This window comes from Amblyomma maculatum, chromosome 11, assembly GCF_055883805.1.
Source record: "Amblyomma maculatum isolate TAMU_Amacu chromosome 11, ASM5588380v1, whole genome shotgun sequence".
Taxonomy (NCBI): domain Eukaryota; kingdom Metazoa; phylum Arthropoda; class Arachnida; order Ixodida; family Ixodidae; genus Amblyomma; species Amblyomma maculatum.
In genome coordinates this window covers 96,529,983-96,543,483 of record NC_139354.1, presented here as the reverse complement: position 1 = coordinate 96,543,483, position 13,501 = coordinate 96,529,983, and the positions used below count along the sequence as shown (strand labels likewise).

At 47.7% G+C, this 13,501-nt stretch overlaps 1 protein-coding gene across 1 annotated transcript in view; it reads left to right on the top strand.

The window, feature by feature from the left end:
* The window catches only part of LOC146174448 (lipase member N-like), a 41,342-nt gene extending 40,097 nt beyond the window's left edge, over positions 1–1,245 (top strand). The window contains exon 9 of the mRNA XM_084585395.1: positions 997–1,245. Coding sequence (XP_084441521.1) covers positions 997–1,245 — 249 coding nt within the window. The remainder of the gene's footprint in view (positions 1–996) is intronic.
* The last annotated feature ends 12,256 nt before the right edge of the window (positions 1,246–13,501 follow it).

The following is a 13,501-nucleotide window of genomic DNA, read 5'->3' as shown; positions in this document are numbered from 1 at the left end:
GCTGAGGCGCAGGACAGCAGCATCTATGTAGAGCCACAGCTGTCATTAGCCATAGCTGCGCCGCTGGCGTGGTCGCGAGTAAAGCAGGGAAATATGACACTTACGGCGTCACTTTTTTCCTTTAGTAGTCTACAATTATATACATGAAGTTTGCTTGCTTTAACTTTCATCTGAATTCAACGTCATTGAGTTAGACCCAGGCGACTGTAAGCCTGTAAAGGCTGCGGCTGTGACGACTGTCATGAATTTTATACAGCAATGGCTTTTAGGGTTTGTTAAGCAGCAATGGTCTCTGCAAAACTTGTGCGTAGGTGACTGCAGGCTGACCCTGATTAGTCATCTGCCTTGGGTTCTGGAGAACTAAGAATGGCTGGAAAAAGGGGAGTTCAAGCATTGCTTAAACCCATAGATACGAACGAAAGATCGAGTAGCCACGGTAATAGTTGTAACACCACTTTTTGGATCCGCTATATTTTACCCTTTGAGTTAGGTTTTAGTGAAAGGAAGGCGTAGTGTACAGTTTATCGGCAGCGCTGATTATTAGGCACATACCTTTATTAGGTAAATGTCACACCAGATTTTTGAATGTCAAGTCGGTGGTTTTGGGGGAAAGCGCGGTACGCTCATTGCCTATGCTAAAATGTATTAGATATTTAAAACGTCACAGCATCTGGCTCAATCCAGTGTTAACCTCATATGCATAACAGCCGTCTCAGGCTGCTCCTTCACTTGAGGATGAAATGCGGTACCGATGACCTTGGCTCTTGCTAGGCCTGCAATGCTTTTGCCCAACACGGAGTCGACCACTTGTACCTACGTTCTGATGATGAAATGGAGAACGGTTCATTTCTTATCCTTTCAGTCGACCTTGCGTAAGCACAGTGTGTAAAGTGCATGCAAGATAATTCTCACTGGAAATAATGACTATGTTGTGCTATGGATTACTGCTATGTATTTCTATAATTATCGAAACGCAATAAAATTTTATACTTTCAGGCCACACCGCCTTCGTACGCTCTGGAACGCGTCGCTGTTCCTGTGCAATTATTCTGGTCTGAGGGAGATTCAGTAGCCAGCTCTGAAGACGCTGCTGATCTCATGAAGAGGCTGGGTTCGAATCTTGTCTACCAGCAAAAAATGCCTCAGGAGAACTTCCGACACTTTGATTTCATCACCGGCTCCCAGGCCGCAAACTTTCTTCACGAGCCAATGATTGATGGGCTCGATAGTCGAGCTAGACGGTAACAGTGATAGCGTACATTGTAAATCGCAGATATCGACTCGAAATTAACACATAAACCACGAAAGAAAATATTTGAAAAGAAAGATGGTAGACGTGTTTCATTTCTCACTATGTCAATTCTCTCCTTTCTTGCAAATATAAAAAGAGCCCTGCGCACAACTTTATTTGAGTGTACAAAGTCAATCCTGAAGATGCTGTAATAAAAACGGTTTGTGCACCTATGGAAATCAGCAAATTCGATCTCATTGGACGTGCGATCAAGACAACATTGTCTTTTTGAGCCATGTGCATGGATTGAGTAGCAACGGAATAACAAGTGTACATAACAAATAGGCCAAACGTACAGCCCTTTTGACATCATTTGCACCCCCTACGACGCTTTGGCAGGAACCACAAATGAACGCCACGTGTTTTAGATACACGCATAGCGCAAAACAGAACACATAATATGTGTGTTCAATACTGATAGCCTACAGACAGTTTTTTTCATCAAATAATGAGGACCCTGTGATATGTAGCTTGGGTCATGAGAACGTTTATTGTTTGCGTGCATGCTCTGGGTTGTATGGGCTCTATAAAGACTTTCCAACTACATGCAATTATTTGTGAAGAATCTCTGTGTGTAACCTTTTACTCAGCCTGCACGAGGTATTGTGACTGTCCATGGCAAAAGCTTTGTATTTGGGAGGGCGTCTTGCCTTATTTAGCTTTATACAGTATCTTGAGCGCCAAAAAACACCTTCACATCAATTTACTACATCGGGGCCTGGGTAGACGGATTAAGAATTGTAAACGTACTCAAATATATTAGTGATTGAATGCGGAAAGCAGTTTTACAATTATAACGTTTCATTAGCCTTCCTTTCGCTTTAACAACTACAGAAAACGGTTTTCGGGGCCGTTGTAACTATATAGGAAGTTACACAATCAGGTACATAATAAAATGCGTACTTGATGTGTAGCTTTTAGAATACTAGGTAATCTAGAACACCATGTAGTCGTTCGCTCCCATAGCTTCTAGGCATAAGCACGAAGCCATTTCATCGGCCCGGAGCAAACAGATGTGTTGAGTTTTGTTGCAGTATATTTCTACGTTTCTTTTGCCTGAAATGCAGTGTACACGTTCTCGGCTTTGCAATCACTTGAAACATATTTCAAATATCTTAGCTTTATATTGAGTTAGCTGAAACACACAAAAAAGACACTTTCACTAAGGTGCTTGTTTGTGCGAGTGAATAATGATGGACTGGTATATTTGCAGTACTATAAAATGAGCCATTTGGTCCTCAGGAGGAGGAAAGGTGGCAATGATGAAAATGGACGAAGTGTTCTAAAGAATATGAAGCAAAGAGGAGTAAAAGAGCAAAGCCAGTCACTAAGTGAAACACGCGCTATTACGTCATAGCTTAGCGTGCAGGCTTGACGCTCTTAGGAAACGAAGCAGTGCCCAGCTGTTCTTCGCCGCAGACAACCGCCGTTGTCACTGTCGGGGATCTCTTCCTTCGTCGGCGAACGTGAGGCTAGATTGCCTAGTGCGTGGGATTAGAGATCGGTTTTCGGCGTTCATGCTTTGCACCTACGAGGAACTTGTGAAATCTTTTTTTCGCTACCACAGATGTCGCACGCAGGGTTATCGGCTTTCGCGGCAACAAAGAAATGGTTTGTGAGGTAATTATACTAAGCCACACTCGACACATATTGCTATCCCGGGTAGAACCCGGATGTTATGTCGGGGTTCTAGTTTAGGAGACGTTGTTTCGAAAGTGGCCATACTTCCGGGAGACAGTCGTGATTTAAATCGCCAGTGTTCGCAATGTACTCTCTGTGCCTGTTCTCTAAATGCGGATGGAGACAAAAACACCTTCATGATGGGCTTTCCGCACAACCTCTTCCACAGTATCATTGGATGAAAAAAGGTCTAGGTAACACTCATAAATAATGTTTTCCCATTTATTGTTGGCGAAATCATATATCTTACGGATTTGCCCTACTAATTTCTCGTAGGTGACATAACGGGTGTTTTGTAAAGTCTCGAGCACTATCGAATATGCGTAAATATATACCATTGCTGGAGTTAGAAGCGGAAATTGGGGCGAGGGAGTCAATGACGGAACGAAGAGCCGTAAGCTCTGAACCAAACTATGACACCTTTTCTAGTTCGTCACACTTGGTTCACTGTTTCATACCGGACTGATTAGAAAGTGGTTTGCTTCATCTCATTGTATACCCGTTCGAAAACCTGTCTTATAGAAACGTTTCACTCATTATTTTATTTTCCTAGTGGGTACGTGTCTGGACTGTACCCAGCGCAGTGTTCTCAGGAGAGTGTACTTAGCACAGTGTACCCAGCACAATCTACTCAGGAAGGATTTAGGGGGTGGCTTCACCGTATATGGACTTCTTACTATAGGAAGCAATGTGTGCGGTTAACACAGCAGCCACTTTGCAGATATTATTTCAAAACGCTCAGTATTAGGGGCGTTCTGTATCGCCAGATGCAGATGCATCCTTGCAGAGTATTTCATCGGAGGCATCCATTTGTTTCCGCCATCAAGGAGACAAGCATGGAGAGTGATATGGATACCTTGGGGGCGCTGCCGTCTACTCAGGCAGATTTTAATGTCATTATCAACCATGTTCTACGCTTGTCGGTTTGTTTTCTGTTTCTGTAAAATGCTCTCTTTCGTTCGGGCCTGCCATAAAATAACGACACTGAGGGCCTGTTTGGCTGCAATGTTCTGCCTTTTACAAGGCTGTTATGGCTAATTAATGTTTATGATTGGATACTTTCACTCAGTTCGCCAGTTTGTTCGAAAGTGTTGCTAATTTATTTCACTGTCCGTGAGGTATCGTATTAATGGGTGAGTTATATTTAGTTCGTGCCAATTCGGATGCACGCGACAAATCAGGCGGTGAAATGTCATTCTGTGTAGGAGGTACCTCAGTGATGGACGCAGGAGTGTCCTTCTCTGCTTCTGTTTATTAGCCCATATTCAGGCTTATCTCATGCTCATCTAGAAAGGAGTTATGCATCTTACAATTCATTATCTGTTCGTCGCTCAACTTTGTTGTTGTTGTTGTGGCTGTAGGAAGACGGTAAAGAAAATGCACGGGCCTGCTACTGGCTCTGTAGCTGAGCCACCTCCGCTTCCTCGTGCGGACAGAGGAGAAAATAGAATAGCCCAACGTTCCTATGGGTCCAAGCGCTGCTTTGTGCCACTTCCCGATAACTCAATTGCTCTCTTCATTTCTCCGACCACAGAGCTTCTTTCATGACAGCCAAGAACCGTTAGTGGAGTATTTCTTGAGGGAATACGTGTGAAAAATTAAAAACAAACGTTGTCTGTACTTGTACATACGTGTCTTGCTCGAAATATTTGCCTCAGTCTATCGAAAAGCTGAAACAGATTATGAGCTGCGCTCAAATTTCGCATCTGGAAGGAACGTAATCATGGATAATTTTTTTTCTTCGTCCTTCAGCCACAACGACATGCTCTATAAGCGCATTCAAAGAGGGCGCATATCGCCCCGACCGACCTGTTACCACGCTCGGTATGCAGGAAATTTAATGCTCAATGTGGAGGCGCAGTTTATAATTTTTGCTGTATTTCAATGCTCATGCATAACACCTACAACTGGAAGGGTAGGTAGGCCTCAGGCAAGCTCATGAAACCTAATTACCTTCATACCGAATCTAGGGTCATGTCTGACACCTAGCTGCTGCACGTCTGATTGGTCCTGAGTAGAGCCACGTGATTTGGTATTTGAGTTTACCAAAAGTCCCAGATAGATTCAAGCGATCATTTGGTGACTTATTGCGGTGGAACGCAACCTTGATACCGAACACCTAATGGTATAGGCATATGAAATCATTATGCCAACAGTTAAGAGAAAAAACCGTATTAAAAACAATATGCGTTAAATAAGCCCTTAGTTTTATCTTGCCAGCGAAATCATAAATATGAACCTGCTATATCGAAGTTGGCCCTGCTTGCTATGATGCTTGCGTTGCACCCGACCTTAGAAGAATACCCAGTATTTTGTGATAATCTCCCTTTGTTCGCCTCCACAACGGTATGGTAGCATACTGGGCATCGCCTAGTTAACCTCCCTGCCTTTCTATTCTATTCTCTCTCTCTTTCTCTCGGAAGCAATGCAGTACAGTTTTGATTGCACACAGATGAAGCTGCAGTAATAGGTGCTTTACACAATGCTCTGATTCTGCCACATGAATTCATGGTCATAGGGCGAATTGATCGATCGTCCCAATTAAGCGTTTTTGAAGCTAAGCAGTTTCAAAAGTGTCCTGCAGAATCTTGGACAGGGCTCATACGGAAACAGAAGTCAGATTCCTATCCATAATTTATCTCCAAGGTTTAACTGAGACAGTCAACTTTTGCCTGTAAAAAACGAATGCAAGATGCCAAAACCCACGTTTTACATCATCAAAAAGGCTACTGGGTTTATTGAGTGGATATAGGGTGTCCCTTTTCGCCAGGTTACATGAAACCTTTCACAACACAATTTCTCCAGTGCTGCAGAAGCTGTTATGACTGTGAAAACCTTAAGCTAAAGCACACCCACATGACTGCAGACTTCCGACATTGTCAGCCTTTTCTGTGAATAGCTGAAGAGTAACACTGAATAAAATACACTTTTGAAACTTCCGCCAACATTTTCGCAGCAAGCTATCTGCACAAAATGGAAATTAAAAAGCATCTTAAAGGAAAGGCATTCTGGCTGAAGTACAACAGTAGCAGGTAAAGTACATGAGATAAAGGTTAGAACAGCCACAGTAAAGAACGAGTGGACGTCTGCAGCAGATTTTTTATTATGACTGAATAATTCGTCATTTCCTGCTATTTTCCCTAAAACACGACAAAAAAAAACAATTTATATTTGGTTTTATTACTTTTTGCGATGTTTTGAAAAATTCATTTCGCGAGTTTTGCCCAGATGTTCAGGAAAATAACTGCTGCACATAAAGTCGACACCTCCAAGTGAATGGCAAAAAAATGGCAGGAATTTTTGTAATGTCTACGTCATAAGATGCTGCATGACCTTGCAAGACCAGAGACCTATGGTAGAAAGCACTAAAAAAAGAATGTGAGCCTATAGGCATTCAATATATATTTTGTACTCAAACATATACAGCACCCAGACTTCAAATATGTGTTTGGATAGTTGTTGAGAAGCTGAGTCTAGATCTTATTGTGATATTAGCTGCTTTTATGTGCAGATGTTATTGTAATACCCCCGGGGCACTCTCCTCAACACTATTCTTGAATGGTTGTGCTTCCTTCGCGGTGTCCAGCCTACTACCTACGCTTCACCCAGCTCCTAAACCTCGTCTCTTCCTCCATCGACCTTTCACTGCAAACCACCAGGCTTAACACAGTCCACTGCCCTTTCCATCGTTGGTGGACCTTGCCTGGAATGCACCTCTCGCGCAGCCTTCTATTCCTGCAACACCTTTCGCACGAAAAGACTATAATGCCTCAACACTGCTACCCATGTCCAGCCTCTTGCGTCAGGACCAAATGCGCAATGCAGACTACCACCTCTCCCTGCACTACCTGGTCATGTGCTGATATAGCGCCCTGAACCTGATACCAGTTCAACGTAACTAGCCCCTTCCATCTCGACCCTGTACCCCATGCCTCTTCTACTTGCACTACATTTTAGCCCTCACGTCTTTGTGTCACCTCGTGGGATTCAGATTCATATGAGTTCTCAATAAATTGTTTTTAAAAAATGTTTTGTTTGTCTCATTCATTTGCATTGTTTTCGCGGGTCCTTAGGTTGATGATATGCAAGGTGGCATTGGGAAATGACTGTGCCAAAAAATCACAGTTGTCAGACTGACAATTATTCAAAGCAAATGGCGACAGTAGGGGCAAATACTGGTTCAATGTTGGCATATACACGGTCCCAATATATTGTCACGTAAACGGCGACTAAGGATACCAGTGATAGCAAGGGTAACCCAGGCACAATGGCGACAAGCAGCACAGACGCAAACGCGCAAGCGACACTTCGTCGTCCTTTCAACTTCATCCTCCTTTCACACCTCAGTCATGCGCCACATGGCAACGCTAGGTGGCATTACCCCCCTTCCGAAAAAAAAAGAAAAAAAGTGAGGACTGCCGGTAAAAACGGTGTGAAAAGCAAGAGAGTGGTCACAGCGGGTAGTCATGCGCTATCGGTGGTAGTACGGCCTCAGTCGCACAATGTGCACAATGTCCGAGCTGGGCTTTCGACGTTTTGGTTGTGTGGCAACGTCTGGGATAGCTTCATAACTGAGCCCACTCACACGACGCAACACTGTACGGCCCGAAGTAGCGGGAAAGGAGTTTCTCTGACAAGCGTGGACGGCGAACTGGTGTCCATACCCAGACTTGGTCTCCATGTTTGTAGTCAACCTGGCGGTGCCGGAGTTTGTAACAGTGCGCATCAGTGTCTGCTGCCGCCCGATGCGCACACGGGCGAGCTGGCGGGCTTCCTCAGCGCGGATGGCATATTGCTGGGCATCTGAGGAAAGCTGGTCGTCATCTGGGCACGAGGCATGGAATCGAGCATGCTCTGAGCTTCGCGTTCGTAAACAAGTCGAAATGGAGTGAAGCGCGTTGTCTCTTGTAAGGCTGTATTATACGCAAATGTGACGTACGGCAGCACCTCGTCCCAGGTCTTGTGCTGCACACCGACGTACATTGACATGTCCGCAATCGCCTTATTCAATCTTTCTGTAAGACCATTGCTTTGTGGATGGTACGCTGTGGTCTTGCTATGGGTCGTGCAACTCAGCTCAAATATGCGGTCGATGAGCTGCGAAGTGAAAGCTGTTCCTCTCTCAGCAATGACGTATGAAGGGGCGCCATGCCGCAAGACTATGTTGTGCATGAAAACCTCTGCTACTTCGGACGCTGTGGCATGAGGGATTGCCTTTGTCTCAGCGTATCGAGTCAGGTTGTCAGTAGCGACTACAATCCATCGGTTTCCCGCCTGCGGCAAAGGGAAAGGACCAAGGAAATCCATGCCAAATTGGTCGAACGGAATTCGGGGTGCTTTAACGGGCTTGAGAAATCCGGCAGGCTTTTGGGGTGGTGTTTTACGGCGCTGGCGTTCGCGAAAGCTTCGTACATAGCGTTTCACAGCTGTGTAGAGTCCTGGCCAGTAATACATGTTGCGCACTCGAGCAAGCGTCCGTGAGCAACCCAAATGACCAGAGGTCGGTTCATCGAGGCAAGTAAGGAGATGATCCTCAGGAAGCTTGCATGGCACTACCAGAAGGTAAGTTCTGTCTTTCTTGGCCCTTGGAATTTCTTTTATACAAGTCGCCTTGCCGCATGCAGAAGGAACTAAGGTGCCGAGATAGGTGTCGAGGCAGGGTCGTATCACGGCCTTCCAGATAATCGATGAGTGGAAGGATGTCTGGATCAGCGCTTTGTCAATCCCTGAGCTGAGATGCGCTGAGGCTCCTAGGAAACCGCTATCGTCATCGGCTGCAGTATCGCCAGTGTCAACGGGTGCTCGTGACAGCATGTCGGCGTCTTCCTCTTTGCGGCCGGACTTATAAACAATAGTTATGTTAAACTCCTAATGCCGTAATCTCCAGCGTGCATGTCGTTCAGAAGGGTCTCGCATATTTGCCAGCCAGCACAAACAATGATGGTCTGTGACGACTTTAAATGGTCGGCCGTAAGGATAGGGGCGAAAATTCATAGTGGCCCACACGACCAAGGCATTCCTTTTATGAGGCACGAGAGAAAGTGCGGCTAGCATAGGCTATTACTCGCTCAAACCCGTTTTGATGCTGAACAACGACCGCGCCAAGACTGATAATACTGGCGTCAGTGTGCACCTCACTGTCAGCCGCTTCATCGAAGTGCGCCAGAACAGGGGATGTTTGAAGGCGCTCCCGAAGCAAAGAAAAGGTCATCTGCTGCTCAGAGTTCCACACAAAGGAGGTGTCTATTGTGAGGCGCGTCAGAGGTTCCGCGATCCGAGAAAAGTCCGCAATGAACCGCCGATAATACGCGCACAGGCCGAGGAAGCGCTGAGCAGTCCTCTTATTAGCTGGAACGGGAAACCGTGCCACGGCAGCAGTCTTATCGGGATCCGGGCGCACCCCATCAGCGCTTACAACATGGCCGAGGAACTTGAGTTCTGTATACCCGAAGTGGCATTTCTGGGGCTTTAGCGTGAGATCAGCAGAACGGAGGGCTTCCATGACAGCTCGAAGGCGTTCGGGGTGTTGATCAAATGTTTCGGATAAAACAACTACGTCGTCTAAGTACACAAGACAGATCTGCCACTTGAGGAGGACGGTGTCCGTCATCCTTTGGAATGTAATTGGGTCAGAGCACAATCCAAATGGGAGTACTTTGAATTCATATAGGCCATCTGGAGTGACAAATGTGGTTTTTTCTCGGTCTCTTTGTCTACTTCGATTTTCCAATAGCCACTTTTCAAATGAATAGATGAAAAATACTTAGCACGTCGCAATCTGTACAGTGAGTCATCGATGGGCGGCAAAGGGTATACATCTTTCTTTGTCATATTCAATTTTCGATAGTCGACGCAAAATCGGAGAGTGCCGTCCTTCTTCTTGACAAGGTCTACTGCTGAAGACCATGGACTTGGCGTAGGCTGCCCAACACCATCATCTTGCATCTCCTGAACTTGCGTATGGATCATTTCCCGTTCTTTGGCAGAAACACGATAAGGCTGCTGTCGTATAGGGCGACCGTCTTCATAAGTAAAGATGCGATGTTGTGTGATGGGCGTTTGACGAACCTTAGAGAAAGAAGCAAAACAGTGCTTGAAGTCCAGCAGCAGTTGCTCTAAGGCCCGCCGTTTCTCTGACGAGTGGCAGTTAATGTCGATGTTGTCAAGAGATGGCTCGTTAGTTTTTACTGCCGTGGATGCAAAACAGACCGGATCGTGCGCAACATGGTCAGCGAAAGCGATAGTAGTTCCCGGAAACAAGTGCCGGTGCTCATTAGAAAAATATGCGAGAAGGAGTGCAGCCCGGCCATTGTGAAGCGACAACAAACTTCAAGCAGCGCAAATGCGTTTAGCAAGCATGCGTGAATGGTTCGCCTCCGCTACAGCATCACCGGTACGGAAATCGTCACAGGTCGAGCACTGCTTCGCGGCGGCAGCGATACGCTGTCGGCGGAAACACGAAGTGCGGCATTGCAAGGACTGCTACTATCTTGTTCGGCAGATTGTCTCATCGAAAATGTGACGAGTCTATTTCGCAGGTCGATAACTGCTCTGTACTCCCGGAAAAAGTCAATGCCGAGGATAAGATCGCGGGAGCAGTCACTTAAACAACGCAACTAACAACGAACGTACGTCCGTTAATCTGAAGCGAGCTATGCACATCCCCTTTGGAGTAACTATATGACCGCCGGCGGTTCGAAGGTACACACCTGGCCAAGCAGGGGCACCTTCGTCAAAACAGTCGCCATGCGACCGCTCAAAATTGAATAATCGTCACCGGTGTCCACTAATGCATTGACCGTAGTGCGACCGTCTAAAATAACCGGGATGTCTAGAGAAACGCTTTTTGCATCCCTAGGTGACGGTACCAGCAGCTCGCCGTCGGATCGAAGCGGCGCCGACGGGAAGTCTTCAACGCAGCGACTACCAGCGGCCCCGCCCCTGAAGGTCGCTTTTTTCAGTTTTCCCGATAAGGGCTAGATGAGCGGCCTTGGTCCTCTCGCGAGGAACCGTGGGTGAACATCGAGGAGCGCCTAGGTGAAGTGGAGCGGGACTGAGGCTGCAAACAAGATGAATGCTGCTCCGCCAGGTACTCCTCAATAACTCGGTGTTGTTGACCAAACCGGGGAGGAGGCGAGTCGATGCGGAAGCCGTGAAGACCGAGGCGTCGATGCGGACAATCCCGGTAGAGATGTCCTGGTTCACCGCAGTGAAAAGCAAAGCGTACGGCGGTCAGGCGTGCGCCAAATGTCGGCCTTGCGTCGGGGCAGCGTACGATTGCCGAGGTTCTGCACAGGCTGCATCGAGGGCAGCGGAACTGTAGGTGGCGCGAGTATGGGCGGCGGTGAAGGGGGAGCCTGACTCTGTAGAACTTACGCATATGTGGGACGGTTGTCGGTCCCCGACAGCAATGTGGGGCTCGTAACTACAGGCGAAAGAGGGCTTTTGAGCACCTGTCGCACCTCCTCCCACACTATAGCAGAAACGGAAGCATGCGATTGTTGCAGAGGGCTCCAGAACCTTCTCAGTTGTTCACGCACGACGCTGCGAACCAGTTCGCGCAATGATCTGGATGCCGCTCGGAAGATGCAAATGATTCCGCGATTGTGCCTGTATAAAAAGGTCGGTCATAAGCCGTGGCACGTTGTTGTAGCATCATTTTCATTGTGGTGGCCTCCGCATGAAATCCATTTATAGTCGACGATTGGTTGCGCACAAGGTCTGCGAACAACTGCTCTTTCAAACCCCGCATCAACTGCCTGACCTTTTTGTCCTCGGACACGGCGGGTTCGGCTCACCTGAAGAGCGCGTCATGTCCTCGTCGTACGCTTGGACACTCTGATTCGGCATTTGGATGCGAGAGTGAATGGCACGTTCTGCCTGCTCGCGACAATCAGCGCTAGTGTAAGCCTCGAGCAGTAAGCCGCCACGATGTTAACACTTGGTCTCGGTTCTCGAACCAGATACGGGCGCCGTCCCCAAGGCTGAAGTAGACGTTCCTTAGTTTGGCAACATCGTCCCACTGGTTAAAAGCAGCGACACGTTCAAACTGAAGGAACCAGTCCTCCACAATCTCAAAGAGGTCCCCATGGAAAGACTTCGGTACCCGAGGGGCCTGCAAGGTGTAGTTACAGGCCGGTGCGACGCCCGTTACGTGCTGAGCAGAAGCACTGGATGTCATGGGGGCTGCTAATGGCTGAAGCTCTGGAGACTGTCCCCGGAGCCGTCGACTGGGGCGATGCACTGGGGTGTCTAATGGTACAGGGCTTGAGCGACGTCTTGCAGATGGAGACTCTTGCATAAGCGATAGTTTTACCCAGCAGCTCTACCAGAATGTCACGTACATGGTTACTAAGGATACCAATGATAGCAGCGGTAACCCAGGCAGAACGGCAACAAGCAGCACAGACTCAAATGCGCCAGCGACACTTCGTCGTCCTTTTAACTTCGTCCTTCTTTCACACCTCAGTCATGCGCCACCTGGCAACGCTAGGTGGCAATATGATCATGTAGTAATATCTTAAAATTCAGCGTTATGCCAATGCTCGTTCCACTTTTTGCCAACATTGGACCGCGGTTTGTGCGGTGTTGGTGTGCAGCCCAGGCGTCTGATCTGCAAACCCAACGTTTTTAATTACATAATTCTAACAAAACATGCGCGCAAAACGACAAAGGAGATTTCGAGGCGGAGGCATTAGCTAATGTGTCAGCACACCATCGATTCTGCTATCTGAAAAAGAGTTGCCTTTCCTAGATGTGCGAAGATAACCCGTAATTATAGATGCCGGGGAGTCCACAATTCGACAAAGTCAAACACTCAGCCATATTAGCACAAGTATCGAGACTCAACATGGGGGTAGCGAGCTACAATTACATCCAAGACTTCTTGACCAACCGCACGGTGGAACTGCACGCCGGAGACCTTAAGTTCCCCGAACACAAGCTTGGAAGCACGGGTACCCCGCAAGGTTCAGTCATCTCGCCGTTGCTCTTCAACCTTGTCATGATCGGGGTAGCGAGGGCAGTAGAGGGGACCGGCGTCCAGCACACGATCTACGCCGACGACATTACCCTGTGGGCGGCAGGCGGCACCGACGCCAGCATTGAGCAGCAGCTCCAAGAGGCTGTTACTGCCATCGAGCAACACCTTAACGGCACAGGCCTAGTGTGCTCGCCCGCCAAATCCCAGCTGTTCGTCCTCACACCATTACAACGGGGACGGAAACGCGCTCCCCCTCGGGAGTGCGATCACATAAAGATCGTGGCTGCATCGGGGCAGCGCATCCCCGAAGTTCCCAAGATCAGGGTCATGGGCCTGCTACTAAACAAGAACGGCCGAAACGACGAGACCATCAACAAGATTACCACCAAGGCAATGGACGCTATCCGGCTCATACACCGAGTCTCGACACGATGGGCAGGCATGCGTGAAGACAGTCTTCTGCGCCTCGTCCAGTCGTTCGTGATCAGTCACATCGCCTACGTTGCGGCCTACCTCAACTGGCAGGCCGCTGACCGGACAAAGATAAA